The sequence below is a fragment of the Octodon degus genome, unplaced genomic scaffold (assembly GCF_000260255.1).
Source record: "Octodon degus isolate 3935 unplaced genomic scaffold, OctDeg1.0 scaffold00196, whole genome shotgun sequence".
Classification (NCBI taxonomy): Eukaryota; Metazoa; Chordata; class Mammalia; order Rodentia; family Octodontidae; genus Octodon; species Octodon degus.
In genome coordinates, this window is record NW_004524772.1 from 2,409,984 (window position 1) to 2,429,095 (window position 19,112).

Sequence of the window (19,112 nt, forward strand, 5' to 3'; positions counted from 1 at the left end):
ACCAGGGGGAGCTGTGAGTACCTGGCCAGGAATGTGCAGAGGTCTTAGATGCTGGGCCAAGCCAGTCATGACTCACAGCTAAGAGGAATAGAACTGAAGATATTCTGAAAGAGGAACCAGTGCGGTTTAAACCATGCCTGAGAGGGGTGAGTTTTCATCTTTCTAATCAGAAAATGAACTAGAAGGAAAAACAGTGGAAGCTGTACAAATAGAAGGTCCTTTCAACAATTTAAAGAACAACAATCTGAGGACCCAAACTACCCTGTGGCCTGAAAGACTACAAGGAGGGGATGGGTTTCAGTTGAATTAGAGTCTGCTGAACTTGGCAGCTAGCTAATAGGAGGTAGAAGAGAGGAGTAAGAAAAATCAAAGGTGACTCAGGTTTTGAAATGGATGATTGGATACGGATGCTGGTCCAGAATCCTGAGGGACTAGGGTTCTCAAGATATCCTGAGAGGCTGTTTCAGGATCTATTCAGGATAAGCACATTTTTCAGTTTTGATTTAAAAGAAAAAAATAGGCCAGTCTTCATGGAACTGTCTCCGTGACCTCTTTGAGCTCTGTAGTGTCATCACATCATATCCGGCTCCAAGAGGGGTATTAAGGACACAGCTGAAGGACTGCTGCCAAGATTGCAGAATTCCCTTCCTGTCTTAGGTGACAGCTGGGTCTCCACTTTTCAATGGCACTATAGTCCCAAGTACAGTAGAACCATAAGTATTCTTCAGCTTTGCTGAGAAAGCATTCATTTGTTTGCATGATCCTACGTGTCTCCAGGCCTGACAGTGCTGCCCTGCCATAGATTTTATTTAATCTACTTAATATCTTTAAAGTTTTGACAATATGTTTTTTGCTTTGTAAGTTAATAATGGTTTAATTCTTATACTACCATCTAAACAGACAGGGTCCTTGCTTTACACCACGACTAGGGTGCAGCCATAGCTGGTAAATTCTTCACATTGCCACTTCCTCTGTGGACCCCTGATCTGCATTTATGGTGGTCTTGCAAAGTCATTCTTGTCTCAGAATGTTGTTATAAGCTATGCGAGTTGATCCGCATCTGATTTACATTCTAAGGTCATTTACCTTGGTCAGTTGACTAGTGGATGCTTCAGCCTCATCCACAGTTTGACATCAAAGTACTGATTCATCATGTTTTATGAGAGTAGTCATTATGTGACAATTCCTTCTAATGTCTTCTGGGCCCTATTTAAACTTTCACCTGTGGAAATTCCACATAATAACAGTATTTCTGAAAATTATTTGACCACAGACTATTCTAAAGTTTGTCGGGGAGATAGCTCAGTTGAATAAGTGCTTGCCTGGCAAGTGCAAGGGCCTGCATTTAATCCCTGGTTCTGCCAAAATAAATGAATAAATGAATAAATAAAATTTGTCATGTAGTGGTGGAAAACCAAGAGTTGGCTATGAAATAGAATGCTCAGTTTGGAACAGGAAATTTTAAAGCACTAATATTACAGTTCAATTCATTATAAGCATTTCCAACACTGGATTCATTTTTTAAAACTTTGCTACAGAAAATGAAATAAAATGATGCAAATTTGATGTCTTTCTCCTTTGACAAACTAGCTACCATCCAGTACCTAAACCATCCAATACCTTTACATTGCTGAGTAGACCTTGTCCCTTTGTCCTAAGGAAGGCTTAAGCCTCCCCAAGAATTCCTATGTATTAAAGATTTACAGTGTCCAAACATCCCTTTTTGTCCCAAATTAACTGGGATGCCAAACTCACACAACTGTTTCTCCAGAACAGCACCTCCTTGCACACTCGGATTTCTAGAGGAAAAACAGAGGCTTCTTAGGGAAGGGCCCCATCTCCTTCATGGCCCTCAGCACGGAGCCTCTGCTTCTTCCTTCCCCTTTAGTATTTCTGCAGAGAAGCAAACTGTCACCTTCTTGCACCTTGCAGGTTTCCTCTGCTACTTCAAGTGGATTTTTTTTTGTCAAGATGCTCTTCCCAAGTGATATGAACTCACTCAAGGGAATTACTACTGAATAAAATTATTTCTGGGGGCTGGGGAGATGGCTCAGTGAAATAAGCACTTCCCTGGCAAGTGCAAGGGCCTGAGTTCAATCCCCAGTTCTGAAAAAAAAAAAAAGATAAAAATTATTTCTGAAATAAATTTTATAAGACAAAAACAACCTAGAAACTATTTTAACTGAGATAAATCTACTAAACCCTCAAGATATAATTGTACCTTAGGGAAAACATTTTGGAAACTGCTGGGTCTGTGCTTGGTCAGTGTTCAAATTCTTTTTCTTAATGGTATCATAAAAGCACCATTTTTTGGAATAAAATGAACCTTCAAGTTTGCAAGTTCTTGAGTTATTTCCATCTTTTATTTTTGTTATTTTTGTTTTGATCTTATTTGAAATTCACAGAAAATTTGCAAGGCATGATAGTATAAAAAATCTTTATATGGCCTTTCGATGTTTCTGTCCCACTCACATTATCATTTCCTTTGTCTTGCTTGCTTTCTGATTAAGTATGAGTAATAAACACTTAGTTTTTCAACAACACAGTAAGAGATATGCTTTATTATTTTATTGTGTATTTCTTCATAAGAATATTCTCCTGCCTGCCTCATGCTAAAATTAATCAAATTCAGGTCATTCTATGTTCTTTTTTGGCACAGTGCTATTACCTAATTGGATACAATACATTTAATAGTCCATGGTAAAAATTTTGTTAATTTTCCCATAGGTAAGTAACCTTTATGTAGCTACTGATTTTTCCTTCTGTTCCAGGATTGCATACTGCAGGTAGTTATCTTGTCTCTTTAGTTGCTTTTCCGGAACTGCATGTCACATTTCTTCATCTTCTTGACTTTAGTCACTCTTGGAGCATATCTCAGTTACTTTGTAGAATGTCCTTCATAAGTAAATTTAAAGTAGGTCCTTTTGGAAGGATTGGCACAGATGATAACATTGGCTTTTCTGTTTTTTCTAGTCACAACAAGTTCTCCAACACCAGCTAGGTGTCCCGTAATCCATTTTGGTTCTGATCAGGGAGCCAACACAGACCCTACAGGTTAAGTTCTCAGTCTCTCAAGACTGCTCTAAAGTGGAATTTTCAGAGTCCCCACAGGAATCTGTAGCTCCCCTCCCTTCTTAAAGGAAGCTCCAGGCTGCCCTTGTTCCAGGCTGACTGACGTTTCCATGTGCCCATGCCTCAGCGTCAGAGGCATGATGAAATGACTCTCAGAACCCCACGAGCCACTAGCATTGCAGTTTCAGTTTTGTTAGACTATTACAAACAGCCAAGTAGAAGTGACACACAGGAAAAGGCCTGAGGACCAGGACACCAGGCCCTGATAAGTTCGGCAACCCGGAAGTTCCCCAGCCCCATTTTGTGAGTTTTTATTGAGGTGTGACTAAGGAGGAAGGTTGGATGCATTATTGGTTATTGGTGGCTGGATTCAAACTCCAGCCTCTTTAGCTCCCCAAACATTGGAGATGGGACCAAAAGTTCTAACCCTTGACTCACCTGGTTAGGTTTTCTAATGCTCAACCTACCCTCTACTCCCAGAGATCCATCTCCTCAGCATGAACACAGGTGTGCTTGGAGAGACCTTTTATGGATAGCAAAATTCTCTCCTGTCCTGCAGAAGTTCTCTAAATTTTAAGAGCTCTATGCCTGCATCTTGTGACAAAAAGCAAATGCATTTTTCATCCTGCCACAAATCTTAGCATACCTGATCAAGAAACATATGTGGTAAGTGTACCCTAGTATTCATGGTGTTGAATTTGACAATGCAGTGGTATCAATCTGATCATTAACTATTTTCCTAACTCCCCTTATATCTTCAGTATCTATTAGCTGGATTCAAGTATATTTGTTTTGACTTCTCCATTGTGAGCATGGGCTCACAGCTTTCTATTTATGAATTATAATCTATTATCATTTGTTTTAAATTTTTAGATGATCTCAGATTTTCTGACTGTCTTGTCAGTTTCTGCCTTATCAAAATGTTTGAAGCATGTCTTATAACATTCCTGCCCAGCTTTAGAATCATTCTTTTCACCAAGGAGACCTGATTCCTTTTACTGGAATAATATTTAGAAACCAAGGACAGGAACTACATGCACCCATTGTTCCTATCTTGCCTTCATTTCTACTGGAATGAGCAGCCAGAACTAAGAAAAATGTATAAGTGCCACCCCCACCTCTATTTTATTTCTAGTCTATCTATTTACTGTCTTTAAAACATTAGATTTGCACTGATTCTTCCAATTCAGTACCGCACCTCAAAATGCATTTATTTTTCTTCTTCTCTCTATTTGATATTTACTTCTCCACAAATGAAAACTCAGGTTTCTTTATTATTTATGTATCTGTTCATGGGTTCAAGTCAAGTTCTTGGATCTTTGTTCTACAGGTATCTTACCCTGCAGATGGTAAAATAACCCTTACAATGCCTTATGTTTGATGGTGACAAATCCTCACAATTTTAGTTTATCTGAAAATGACTTTATTCTGCTTTAATTTTTGAAGGCTGTTTTCACTGCATGCACAAGTTTCAGTTTGTAGTAATTTATTTTCAACATTTTAAGAGTCCCCCATCATTTCTTAGTCTTTTGAGTTTTTTTTTTTTTTTTTTTTCTTGAAAGTTCAGCTCTTCTTTCTATCATTTTCACTTTATATGTTTCACTCTGGTATTGTTTTCATACCAGGTGTGTAAGTGTAAGGCTATCATCAACTATCGAAAAAATTTTGTTATGCATCTTTTAGTATTCCTAAACTCACTTCTATCTGAGACCCCAGGTACATACTTTATATATTAAACCAATCAACAATGCCCAAGAAAATATCAAGGTGTTAATGTTTCTTGTTTTTTTCCTTTTCTTAGTCTTTTGTCTGAATAGATTCTTCTTGTTCATCTATATTCTCTGATTCCCTCCCCTTTGTCTATTTCCAAAGTGCTCTTTAATTTATCTATGAGCTTTTTAATACATTGTATTCCATAATTTCCAGTTAACTATTTTAATAGTTTTTCATTTGCTTGCAGAACTTTACATCTGTTTATTGTTGCTAGATTTTCCTTTATGTTCTTAAATACATTTGGAATAGTAGCTTTAAAGTCCCTGCCTGAGAATGTCAGCATTTGAATCATCCTGGGTTCATTTTCTACTTACTACTTTTTCCCTTTGCTGTTAGTTGCATTTTCCTAATTCTTCGTATGTGTACTAATTTTTTCTTGTATATCAGACATTATGTGCTTTTCACTGTGGAATGAGATTCGTTCAGCCAGGAGTAAAATCACTGGCAGGTCCTCTTAATCCTCTGAGGCTTGGTTTTATCATGTTATGGTGGTGTATTCCAATTTAAAATTTAATCTTAGGAGTATCCTTACTTGCTGGGTGTATTTCTTAGTCCTAAGAAATGACCTTTTTCTGTGTAAGTTGGAAGGCCCAAAGAGCTTAGTGAATTCTCCACTCCAGATTCACTTCCCTACCTAGTATCATTATTCAGCTTTCAGACTTTGGCAGCTAAGTTTTGCTAATCCTCTCAGAGTTTTGACCTGTGCACTTGCAAAGTAATGGCCACTCCACACGCTGTAGCCCTCCCTTCCCATATCTCCTCTAACCCCTCTCACATAACTTCTCTGTGTTGATTTACAAGTTCCAGGCACTTCTGAAGTTGGAACCTTTTTCAGTTCTTTTTGGAACTGTTGCTCTATGTGGGTGGCACCTGCCTTTTCCAAAACAGAAAGTACCCAAGGCAGAAAGCCTGAATGTCCCACAGTAATCTTGCATCTTTCCCCTCTTTTTTTTTTTTTTTTTTTTTTTTTTTTTTTGTCTGTTGCTGTGGATAGACTTATGGTTTTCTTGCGTGGGGGGGGTTAGTAACCATTGACTTTTTTATGGCAAGTGGCAGCTAGTGCTTGTGTCTTCCTGTACTGTCATGCTCTCACAGTGAGTAGAGTGGCGGCAACAACGGTAATGTTCCAGTTTCCCTTAGGTGTTTCTCGGACCTGGAACGTGAAGGAGTCCTCTGGACTCACTCTCTGACCTTGCACTAAGTACACTGTTAAAGGGAACATGAAGATGCCCCTTCACTCAAAGTGTATTAGAAGGATCTACTCACTCCCCCTCATTCCAGGGAAGAGGGACATGCGGGCTGGCTGTAGATTTTAATCAAATAATTGACACTTCAAAAGCTGTAAAGTCCTGCTCATTTCTATCAGTCAAATTGCTACTTTAATTAGCTAGTTTAGTTAAATTCTCTCCTTTATAAACTGGTCTGGAAATTCTAGTATCTGTTAGTAAAATAATTTGAGAAGATGCATTTTTATTCACATTTTGACATTAATTTATAAAGTATTCACTATTTGACAGTCATTTTTCAAGGTTTTAATTCATCAGTTATCAGTATTCTGTCTACTTCCCTTAGGACCCTTGTAATCTAAAGATAAAATGCCTAGATATTTAAAGATAAAGCAAGAACTATTTTACTAGAAACGTTTAACTGTGGCCTTCTGTATATCCATTAATACAACCTTATTTGCAGAAAAGGCAAAAATACTGTAATATGTGCAATATAAAATATTTATGCTGATTTTCCACTTTTTCATAACTTTTCTCCTGAAAATATCCTAAAGCCAAGTTGGCCCTCTCGAGGGAAAATTGGCCTCATTTCTGACCCCATTTGTTAGAATCTAATGTGATCACCTACTTCATTCAGAGCTTTGGCTATGCATGACTTTAGACTAATTTAATGAAAAAATAGAAATGACCTTCAAAGATGACAATTTTCCAGTGTGGATATTCCGTGTTCTCTGCAGGGAATTCCAAATGCAGAGTTTTTGGAGCAATGATGCTATTCTTAGGTTGAGTGTGTAAGTTCCCAAGGCGATTGCTCTGAAGAGAGCAACACTCATTCAAATGTTTATGTTCTGGAATGTCTGTTTCCATTCTAACTTTATACCCTGCATTGTATCTGCCGATTTTCTTCTCTGTGGCTTCCCTCTTGCCTGACAAGTTTTGCTTTCCCTTATACTGTAATACGCTGAAATGACCTCTCATGAACACTGTAGTATTATTTGTTCATGAATTCCCTCATTTGTTTTAACAAAAACTAAGTTTTGGGAATGTGGTCATAAATTGAAAAAAACTCACTGAGTTTCCATCTTAATTTTAGACCTTTGTAAGGTTTAATTGAAAATTGCGTTGTACCTTTCTGTAACTCACATTTAGAACTTTTCACCTTTCAAAAAAGTCTTTTGTAATTCTTTATAATCTGCTTTGGGAAAAAAGTAGAGATTCAAAAGATCAAGGCATTCCTTACAAATTAGGTCTATACATCTTTTTTATACCTACTAAAAGCATTCTTAGGAAAACCTGAGATAATATTTCTAGTACAGAATACAGAAGAAGTGCCAAAACAATTACAAAGAAAGACCTCTAGGAATGTCTTAGAGGTCATAGTTTTTAGTGAAAGGTTTTAGAAGTTTTTAGTGAAAGGGTGACAGTAAAATCAAGCAGTGAGACAGACAGGGACAGACAGACCACACCACAAAATTTGAGAGATACCACTTTTCCATAAATTACCCGACTGTCTCATTAGTTAATATTTTGAATGGCTTTTATTTTTTAATGTTTGTTCAAGTTCAATTTGGGGATTTTTGTTTGTTTCTCAAACATAGCTGCTAAAAACCTTAGATGTATCTTTGTCAAAGCTGATATGTACCTACATGATTTGATGCCGTTCATAATGCTAAGATTGATGTTCAGTAACAATGTAAGTCAAAGGTTACCATTCTGGAATCTAATAAGTTAGAAAGATTGAATTGATCTTTGTGTAGGTCAATCATTAAATTCAATTTCTTTTTTCTTACTAGGATCCTCGTTTCAATGCAGAGGTTGACCAAATTACAGGTTACAAAACACAGAGTATCCTTTGTATGCCAATTAAGAACCACAGGGAAGAGGTAAGCCAATTTTTCATTTTATAAAAGGTCATTGGGAAACGTTGTTTTCTGTCTGGAAATAAATTGTTTTTACCTTGCACATAATATAAAACAATGCTATGGTGTGTTGTTTGGTGTTTTTATTTACTTTATGTATAGTGTTTCCTGATGGAGACTTTACCATGATCTTTGTCTTAGATTAAGCTTTGTCGTATCATTTCCTACCTCCTCTTCTTCAGAATGCTTTAGTCTTTTAAGATATAACTGTGGTTGTGATTAGAATCCGTTTACTTCATGTTTTAAGCATCTGACTCATTTATTTCATAAGTGGTCAACCATTTGCAATGATCACCACTTGATTCCTTTACATTCAAATTAAGATGTTTAAAAAATAGAAATTATAGCTAATTGGAGGCTGAGGCAGGAGGATCCCAAGTTTAAGCCCAGCCTGTAATTTATTGGCTTAGTGCAACCCTGTCTCAAAATAAAAAATAAAAAAGGACTGCATATGTAGCTCAGTGTGAAGGCTGTGGGTTCAATCCCCAGTGCTGGCAGAGAATGATGAATGTCACATTTTCATTTCTATGAGAAACTCAAAATATAAATAAGGAGCAAAATAAAAGACATGTTAGGAAGCAGGAAGGTAGACTGTTTGGAGACAAGAAAGAGAGAACCGAAGCGTAGGGGAGGGGAAATTGAGTGACCAAGAAGCGTTATGTGGGTTGCTGGGTCTCCAGTGTGAATGTAAGCGTTATGTATCGTAAACATAGTCCACAATAAAAAGTCTTTAAAAAAGGAAGTTATACCTAATTCTAACTGTAAATTTCCATGTAGAATTGTAACATGACAATGAAAATATCTTCATCGCATTTCACCTACCTAGAAGATTTATGTTCTGCTACTACTGGGTTACTTCTTCATTTTACATCTATGGGAAATAAAATAACAAATAAATTATCAGTTAAACTGAGTGAACTGTACATTCTCAATCCTGACAGCACATCATGACCAACTGGGGAATGGTAATAAATTGTGAGTTGCATTAGGATTCTCCAGAGAAATGCATCTATATCTAAGAGGGGATTTCGTATGGAAAGTGGTCCTATGAGTTTCTCTCTTAAAGCTGAAGAGCTGGGAAACTGGGTCATGGACTTTACTCAGTCCACAGACCTGAGGAAATGGAGAGTGGTGTGTCCCGGCATCCAGAGCCCATGAGCCAGGGCTCTGCGTGCAGGGTGAGAGGAGGTAGGCATCCTCCCTCCAACAGAGGGGGCGCCGCTTCTCTTCCTGTCTTTTTGTTCTATCTTGGCCTCAATAGGTTGGATAACTGGCAATGCCTACCCATTGGAGGATCTCTTACCCTCTCTACTGATCAGAACACTGTTCCTTTCTTGAATTACCCTCTAAGACACACCCTGAAATAGCATTTTCCAGGTATCTGGCTGTCCCTAAAGTTGGGTAAATTGACACTAAAATTGTGTCAATGTTAATGAATTTAAAATATCTAAGGATAGAAACAGAATACTGTTGTGTATTTAAAGCTCCTCAAGTAAATATAAAGCATAGCCACGGTTGAGAATCTCTACTCTTAGTGAAAGCAAACAGATTGTAAGATTTGTAGTTCTTAGCCATAACTGCATGCTAAGATCACCCGGGAAGCATTTAAAATTTCTAATATCCAGGCTCAACCTTAAATCACAGTTTCTGAATTAGATCCCAGGCTCAGTGTTGTCTAAAATTCCCAAGTGATTGCAATAATTTATGCCCAAGGTCAAAGTTGTATTAGAAATGCAGACAGTCCCCAACTTACCATGGTTTGAGGTGGTTTCATCTTAGTTCTTTTTATTTATGGAGGTGCAAAAGCAATACTCCAGCAGTACAAAGTCTGGTTTGAATTTTTGAGTTTTGATCTTTTTCTAGGCTGGTGTTATGTAGTAGATAGCCTGCTCTCATGGACTCCTTTTTTTTTCTTTTCCCAGTACTGAGGATTGAACTCAGGACCTTGCACTTGCCAGGCAGACACTTATTCTAGCGAGCTATCTCCCTGGCCCCAGTAGCCTGCTCTCATGATGTCTCATGATGCAGGGTGGCAGTGGAACCCTAGAGCCACCAGAGGCCTGCCAGTTATGGAGAGGAGGCAAGTGGTATCTTACAGGGTACTGTGTTGCCAAGCTAGAGTGTTTGTAGATCAGGTATATTTTGAACTTAGGATATTTTCAGTGTCTGCTGAGTTTACTGAGGTAACACCCCATCAAAAGTCAAGGAGCACCTGCACCTGATTAATATTCTAACTTCCTTCTGTGCCTTGCTGCATTCACTCTGCTACCAGATTCCTTGCTTTATCTTCCACTAGTGCTTCCCATCTCAGTTTTTTCCTTTTCGTTTGCTCTCCCTGCACCAGGGTTCAGCTCTGGAGCCCATGCCTGAGCTTTGACTTGCAGGCAGTTTCCAGTCAGCACGCCTTGTGTATCCCTCCTCCAGGGATTTTCCTGCAACACAGCTTTCTGAATCAGCACTCCTAATGCGTTAAGGTTAGGGATCACCAGGGGATTTTGTTCCAATACAGATTCTGAATTCAGTAGGTGTAGATGAAACATGAGGTCCTTTTGGAACAAGTACCAAATTGACGATGCCCTGGGTCTACAGATCCCAGCTCTGGCCCACTTGCTGTGTAGCAGGTGGGACACAGAGGCACCATTCTCAACCCATTTCTAGCTGCCTCCCCCACAGCTCCTTTCTCTACCTCTCAAGATTATAGTGGCAAAATGCTGGGTTCCTTGCTTTGCCAGGAGAAATTCAATACAGAGACATTCTGAAAATTCTGTCAATACAAGTGTGATCAAAATGTACAATGAATGTTTATATTTTAAAAATGTATTACAGCAAAAGACCTTGCCGTTTATCCCCCTCAAAATATTACCCTTCACTTCAAATACACTGGTCCCATTTTTCTTGTCACCTTCCGAAGCAGCTCTGGAAGTCTCTTTCATGAGTGTCCAGTGTGTGATTGGAATTACAGAGAATGCTGCTCCCAAGTGCCGTCCCCCAGAAAGCAGGTTCATCTCAATGCTATGGTGCCCCCCATCCACCTTATTCCCCGGATCTTGTACCATGTGACTTTTGGCTCTTCCCTAATTCAAGGTGGCCAGGAAAGCTAAACCTTTTAAATTATTTGGGGACATTGAGTTACCCATGGCATCGCAACTAGAAATATTTATGATTAATGGCCGATGGGTCCTTCGCTGTAATTGTAAAGTCGCGTATTTTCAAAGACAGTTCATAAGTGCACAGGGGGTGAGCACTAAGAAATGTGCATTCAGTCATGTGACCCACTACAGTCAAGACCCAGAATCTGTCACCTCAGAGAATCTGCCAACCCCTTTTGCAGTTTATCTCCTCCTGCCTCCACTCTCAGCCCCAACTATCAGTAACCTGCTTTCATCACTGTTTTTCATTGCTGTTGTTTTGAGAATGCGATAAAAGTGGAACTATATAATATGTGGCCTTTGTATCCAGCTTTTTTCATTTTTCATAATGCTTATCATACTCACCCATGTTGCTGTGTGTTTCATTGCTTCACCCCTTTTTATCACTAAGTGATTTAGTTCATGGTGTGGATATCTACCCCAATGGTTTATTCACTCAGCAGCTGATAGACATTTGCAGTTTTCTAGTTTTTCTCTTTCTGACAAGAGCTGCTGACAATATCTGCATAAAAACTTTTGTATGGACTTGCATTTCCATTTCTCTTGGGTAAATATATGGTAGGGAAATTGCTAGGTTGTATGGCAAATATATGTTTAATCTTCTGACAAGTTTTCAAATTCACATCTAAAGTGTCTATTCCATATTACATTCCTACCAGCACAATCAGAGAGGTTGAGTTGCTTAATATCTTTAATTATCTAATTTTAATATCTTCAATTCTCCCACGTCAGTGAGGGAGACTTGAATTTGATTCCATGAACACGGATCGGATTAAAATGGGCTCCTCTGCATGTACCCGGGAGTCCAAAGTTCCCCCAGAGTTCTGCTGACTCCCGAGCTTCCGTTGTCCAACCTGTGCCTTTATACTCTTTCTTACTGCCTCTGTTTTACCCTGTGACAATTTGATAAGAAGCTTGGCTCTTCTCTGATTTCCAAAAAAGTTTACTCACACCAAGCATTCCAAGAGATTTTAAAAAATCCTTTCAGTGACTTCACTGGGAATCTAGTCCCTTTAATCAAGAGAGAGCTTTCAAAACACAGCTTTTAAATGTATTGTTGACCTTCTCTTTTCTCTTTTTGCTACCTCTTTTCCCAGATTTGTGTGGCCCAGTTTGAAATTATTCCCTGTGAAAGTTAGTTCTTCAGGAGAAAGGAATGAAGAGAAACAGAAAAGTAGATAGACTCTCGATGCGGCAGTTGTAGCATAAGAAAGTATCTTGGCTGAGCCAAAATCAAGGTCAATAACAAGACACAGTATATAACTTCTAGAATTATCTCTAACTTTGTAGCTATGGAAACATACTTGGGTTGTCATTTGCTTTTGTATGTGAATACAACTCTGCTTTCCATCTCATGAAATTTTCAAAATCAAAATGTAGAGCCCCAGTTTGGCTCTGGGTGGCATTGTGAAGACTTTGCTCTGTGCGCGAATCCTGTTTTACCACTCCCTTGAGTAATCAAGCTGGACCTGCTTAAGCCTTTGAGCTTCACTTTCTTCATGTGTAGAACAGGAGTAACAAAAGGGCTTATTGGGAAGATTGAATTTGAATATGAAGGGCCTATCAGAGTTCCTGGAACACTGTAAGTGATCAGTAAATTCCACATAGTATTTTTTTTTTTTTTTTGTAAAGAAATACAACTAACAGAGCTTCCAAGAAAGACAAGAAGTGAGACAGTTGCACAAAGATGTTGTTGGCCACATTATAATCAGCCTGCTGGAGATAAATGATAATCCTCACGACCCCTGATTTAACAAGCCTTTCTATTTAGTATTCTCTAACACATGTTTAAAATTTCTGCAAATGGTTTTCCCTGTTTTTCTAAGTGAGATTAAATGCATCTGGTATCTTGTCTTTGTATACTCTTGACTATACTGAGTAAGCCAACACCCATTCCAGATACTTACCTGGGAACATACAGAGAACTAAGGTTACTGAATTATTATTTCCTGAACGTTTACAGAACACCCTGATACATTTTGGTGCCATAGGTTTCCCAACACAGGAAGACCAGCTTTGAAAAGCTGCTTGAATGGAGTAGATGCATATTAAACACTAAAATCTGACCAGTCATGTAGACCAGAAAATTCAATTTTTAAGATTCACTGAGATATCTAAGCTTTGCAGTTGTTGCTTCTTGTGCAGTATTTCAGCTAATTAGGACTACTGTTAAATGTCGCTCAGACCTAAGGACTTGAACCAAATTATATTTTTTATCACTTATGTTTGTTGTTTCTATAACCAGACAGAATTCTTTTATATTTAGAAGGAAGTTTCCCTGTAGCTCAGATGACCTATTTCTGAAATACTGCCCTCCCCTGAAGTACTGCTTGTTGCGACATGGTGGAGATTAGTGTTCTCTTTTATTTATAGGGACTACAGCAACCCTGGAGATAACTTACTCAGAGACGTGTCACTCAGGCCTACTGATGTTTTTTCTGTAGGCCATTCTGGGAGAAGCTGGTAGAGGGCAGAAGACAAGACATTATCAAATAATGCAAACTCGGATTTCATATTGATCTGAGCTGGAGCTTAAATCCAGCAGTGTCTCTCTGCTCAGGCTGGAACTCTGCACTTGAATATCAACTCCATTTGGGAGGTAGACGTCCAATGTGGACTCACAGCTGTCGTTTTGGTTTTATTGTATCATTTTCTCTCATCATACATCATGATATATTTGCATTCTTTGATGCAAATATGAAAGTTATATTATGATAGTGATATGATAGTGGAGGATTTGTGATGTTATTCACAAGGTCATGGTGGAGCATGAGGACTAGATAGCTAGTTACGTTTATGCTCCTTTTCAGAAAATATTTTTTAAAATTTCACCTAATGTTCATGAGAATTATATAAACTAGATACTTTTATGAATGAAAGCCATTTAATGCTTGCCAAAAGGTCACAAAATAAGGCACGAATGTGATGAGATGTACAACCTCAACTGCCATTTATGAAAGTAAATATCATCTAAAATCTAAGCCTTATGACTTTATCTCCTCACTTAAAAATAATCCTACCTACTTTGCTCTAAAAGTACCTTGTTTTGACAAATAATTCTTGAATCACTGAAAAATGTAGAGCACTGTGACACATTAAAAGCAGTTTTTAAAAAGTGAAAGCAGGAAGATACTTTTAATTTTATTTTTTCAGTTTGGAAAGGTGAATCTTGCACACCAGAAATTGAGAATCCATGTAAGGGAACAAGATATAGCTTGAGTGAGTCTGATAATATCCGAGCTAAGAGATGATGCTGGACCAGGATCTGCAGTGGGAGAACGAAAGCTGAGGGCTTCGCGCGTCTGAGCACAGGCTTAAGAGAGGAACTATGCATGCCTGGATGAAAGTCTGCACTCTGTGGAGGGTGGGGCAGAGGCTACCCCAGCCTGCGAGCAAGGCCCACAGGCCTCACTGGTCCCGCCTTTAACTCGATGGGTGAACACAGAGCAAATGAGTGCTATGGCTGCATGCGCAGTCCTTTAATTCTAGCTCAAAATAGATGAACACATAACTACAAAAATAAGCAGAGTAGAAGGAGACTCAGCAATCTAGGTCTGTTTTAGATTTAAAGAATTGATTAGATATGTTTTTTAATAGCTTATAAATTGTGGTGTTTGTTTTCCCAGGCAGTACTCTTTCTTGTGGCTTTGTTTTAGAAACAAAACAGAAGTGACCCACACAGTTTGTTTGTTCTGGATAGAATGTTCTGGTTGTGTTGAGCTTTTCTTTTGCCCTTTCCATGTTGCCCTTTAAATAATGAAATTTATTTTTCAAAGAACACAGTAACCACTTTCCTAGGATAAAAAAACACTTTAAAACAACAGGTGAAAAAGCAGTGCTTATAGGTGAAAGTCCTGAGTCTACATTGTAGGTCCAGGAAAAGAAGGAAAGGTGAATGAAAGCCTAAGACTGGCTGGCTCAACACAGCCAAATATCTCTTGTTTTAATATTCAGAAAATTTGGTCCACATTGAAAGCTATGTATTATTCAGGAACAGGTTTATCTTCATTGGTCCATTCAAGATAATCATTCCAATACTTGTTGGAATATATCACATTTTTAAATTAATAGATTATTTATAAATGTAATTTTGAGAAATTTTGCATAATAACTGAATAATAGATATGAGAGATTTGGAACCAGTTGGAGATGAGCGTAAACAATTTCTTTGTACAGTATCTGAGCTAACACTGGGTAATTACACCCTTGGATGGATTTTGACTGTTAAATCATACTCATGTTTTCATACATTCTCAAAGAGCTAAGGTAGTCGTCAATAAAATTGCTGCTCTCTATAGATAAATATATGCAAACACTACAACCTTGTAGGAGGTAAAAATACATAGATAAAGTATTTTGTGGAATGTTAGATAATTCACATTCTTTTTAAATTCAATTACTATCTTGATGTCTGCATTATGTGAGGGTTTATTTTCATTCTTTATGTGAAAATCTCTACTTGTTTGTCTTCTATCAAAGTGAAAATGAATAATGTAGGTTACATTAAAATTAAAGAACATGAGCCAGCCACATAGCTCAGCGGATTAAAGCATCTGCTTAGACAGATACAGGGGCCAGGGTTCGATCCCTGGCCTGTGTTGCTGGTCCTGCCCCCAGGGCAGGCTGAAACTGTGACTGAGACTGGGCATGGTGGCGTGCCTGTAATCCCAATGCTTTGGAGGCTGAAAAACAGGAAGACCACTATGAGTCAGATCTGCACAGGGAGACCCTGTAGACCCTGTACTAAATACATTTTTTTAAAAAAAGAACATGAGACGGTAACCTTATAATAGTTTTGAATTTTACTTTTGAGTGTGTCAGTTTATACTGCTGAAATAGAATGAAAATGATTTGGATTCAGAATTCGAGGTCTTTTGATTATCATAAATTATTTGGCAATCAACAGTCCTATGTAGGGCATCTCTTGCAACCTGATGAATTACACTAAATGACTCTGAACAAGCATTTATTATCTCACAGTTATTTTTTGTGGTTCAAGAATTCTGGAGTGACTTAACAAGCTGGGTGTTTCTAGTTCAGATGTGGGCAAGGCCTGCTTGCTCTGTGTGAGTGTCTACTTCCAAGAGGAAGGGGGCTTCATTCCTTGCTGCATGGCGCTCTCCACGAGTGACTCAGTGTCCTTGCCACAGGCAGCTGACAGCCCCCGAGTGAGCAAGCCACGACAGAATAGGCAAGGGGAATGCAACAGTGCCTCGTATGACCTGGACGCCAGCGTTGGATGCCACCAGACTTCACTAGCGTTCTGTTCTTCAGAAACAAGGAGTCAGGGCCACCCGAACTCCAAGAGAAGGGGATTAAGCTCTATATCCTGAAGAGTAATTTTAAAGAACTTGTGGCAATATGTTAAACCAACCAGAAGTATTATGTTGTTATTATTTGCTATATGTACCACATAAGCAATTTTTTAAATTCTCTCTTCTTAAACCTGACCAGGGCCGGCCAGATAGCTCTGCAGACTAAGGCGCCTGCTTTGGCAGAGTGCAGTGGCCAGGATTCAATGCCAGGTGTGCCGGCCCCACCGCCGGGGTGTGCTGAGATAGTGATTGAGACTGGGCATGGTGGTGCACACCTGTAGTTGGGAGGGTGAAAACAAGAGAATCACTAGAGTCCAATCTACGTAGTGAGACCCGGTAGATCCTGTAGACCCTGCTCTAAATAAAATAAAATAAATAAATAAATAAATAAATAAATAAATAAATAAATAAATAAATAAATCTGGCCAGATGATGAGAGGGATTCTGCTGGTTAAAACAAAATCATTGTTTTCTCATGCTTGCATGTACTAAATCACAATGCGAACTATCAGAGTCAACATGGACTGGTTTACAAAAGGTGTTGAATTGATGCTCAAAGTCGGTTTGTGAGTCAAAGGGAAAAAGAGAGCAGAGAATTAAAAGAGGAAGGCTAGGGAGGAAAAGAAGGTGTCTGCAATGGCAAATGATTGAGGGATTAAAGAAATTTACAACATTGTGGACAACCGTGACTCTGTGTGGGGTTGATGCTTAACGCCACAGGCAGCCTCTTTTTATACTTTCATTCTATTTTCCATCATGTTATTTCCTGTCTCTGCTGATCTTGTGCCAAAAATCAATGAAGACAAGTATTTTGCTTGGTACGGTGTTTACCTGAATATCTGCCTGAGACACAGAGTGCCTGGAAGTGACACCTCACAGGTAGGCAGGGGCAGGGTCATGAAGAGCCTTCTATGGCTGTGCAAACAGGCTCTGAGTTTTTAAAAAAACAAGTAACATTTGCTGTTATTTAAAGACCTATGTGGCCCAAACATTAAACATAAATATTTTCCTCTACTATCTGATCCATAGTTGTATAACTTGACATTTGATAGGTCTTGGTATGTATTTTTTTCTATATTTTTTTCATATTTTGTTTCTAGGGGCAGGAAAGTTAGTAAGGGTTTTTGGCAGAAACCGGCATCTGCCAAGAATTCACCAAATTGGCGGTCATAGAGGGAAAGAAGAGAGGCCCCCAATGTGTGGTTTTGGTCTCTTAGAAAGCATGGGGTTATTCCTTTGGCTATATACACATAACCTCCAGGAAAAAGGAAAAATTACCCTGACAAAATCGAGTCCTCCCTGTTGCCCAGCAGCTTGCTGTTGGCATTGCTGTGAACCAGCAAGTCAAAGCAAGATTCTGGCCAAGAGATGAGGGTACACATTGAGCATGTTGTCTAAGAGCCAAGAGAACTTCTGGAAATGTGTAAGAGAGAAGCCAAAGGAAAAGGTACTGGGGCTCAGCTCAGGTATCAGCCTGCTTGGCCCAAAGATGGGCCCTGTGAGACCCAACCTGGCAGGAGCCTGAGCCCCAGGCACCTGTCACCTATGGTGCACCATATGACATGCATCCTAAATAAATAAGTCAAGGTCCCATTCAGTGTTTTTCTAGATGCTTATAAGGAGGTTTTTACAGTAATCCAGTGGCAAGATGGACCAAGGCCTGGGAGGAAGAAACTAAGAAAGTGAATGTTATTTTTCTGTTTGGCAGGTTGGGTAACTGCTTTGATGGAGGAATGATATAGAAGAAAGACTCTAAAATATGTGATAGGTTCTTAAATTATTAGGGGAAGGATCTGTGGTAGTCCTAAAATATGCAACCAAAAGTCAATTCATGAAGAAAAGAGAAATAAGCTTTCTTTTAAACAATATTTTGTTCTTTTACTCTCTCTTCTGTCCGCAAATCTCTCCACAGTCTTCCCGGGGTGCCTATCAGCTGAGGGCCTTGCACGCCCTCTCTGGGGAAGACAAAGCAGTTAGTAGGGCGCTCTCCTCTTCTTCCTCCTAACCCTGCTTCTCTGGTCCTCTAGTTTCCCTTTGGCATCCAGGGGATGAGCCCTTGGGCCAGCACGTGTCTGTACCCCAAGCCGCATATTGCACCCCATTAACACATTCACACGTGGCTCTGCAGCTGATTCTTCTGTCTGAACACGCAGCCACCCCTTCTGTTCCCCAGCACACAAATGTGCTGCTGTTTCTCCCGTCTTAAAAATAAAAGCTCTTCACCCACCAGAGCATCTGTCTGCTCTGGAGGCCACTTCCTTTCTCTGATCGCCATCAGGACAAAACTCCTTGAAAGGGCTGTCTGGTCCCTAGTTACCATTTTATTTCTTTCCATTCTTTCTGGAACTTTTCCCGCCCAGGGCTTTGGCTTCACCACCCTGTGGAAACCGCTCCTGGCAAGACCCCTGAGGCTTTCCTAGGACAAGAGGTGCAGTCGTCTCCCAGCCTGCATGCAGCGTGCTGACATGGTTGGTGGACACTTCTTCCTACAGGGCACATTTTTCTCTTGCTTGTTATGGTCGTGGATGCCTCAGTTTCCCTTCTGGGTTTGGACCAACACTTTTTGTCTCCTTGCTGGGCGCTTGATCATTACATCCGTGCTACTTGCCGAGCCCTGGATCTTCTCCTGTGACTTCACTCATTCCTTCAAGATTTTGT

General features: G+C 39.3%; 1 protein-coding gene across 3 annotated transcripts in view; it reads left to right on the forward strand.

Moving 5' to 3' along the window:
* Positions 1–19,112, forward strand: part of Pde5a (phosphodiesterase 5A) — a 125,897-nt gene that overhangs the window by 16,471 nt on the left and 90,314 nt on the right. For all 3 annotated transcript variants that reach the window (XM_004644248.3, XM_023704417.1, XM_004644249.2), the window contains exon 3: positions 7,865–7,954. In XM_004644248.3, coding sequence (XP_004644305.1) covers positions 7,865–7,954 — 90 coding nt within the window. The remainder of the gene's footprint in view (positions 1–7,864; positions 7,955–19,112) is intronic.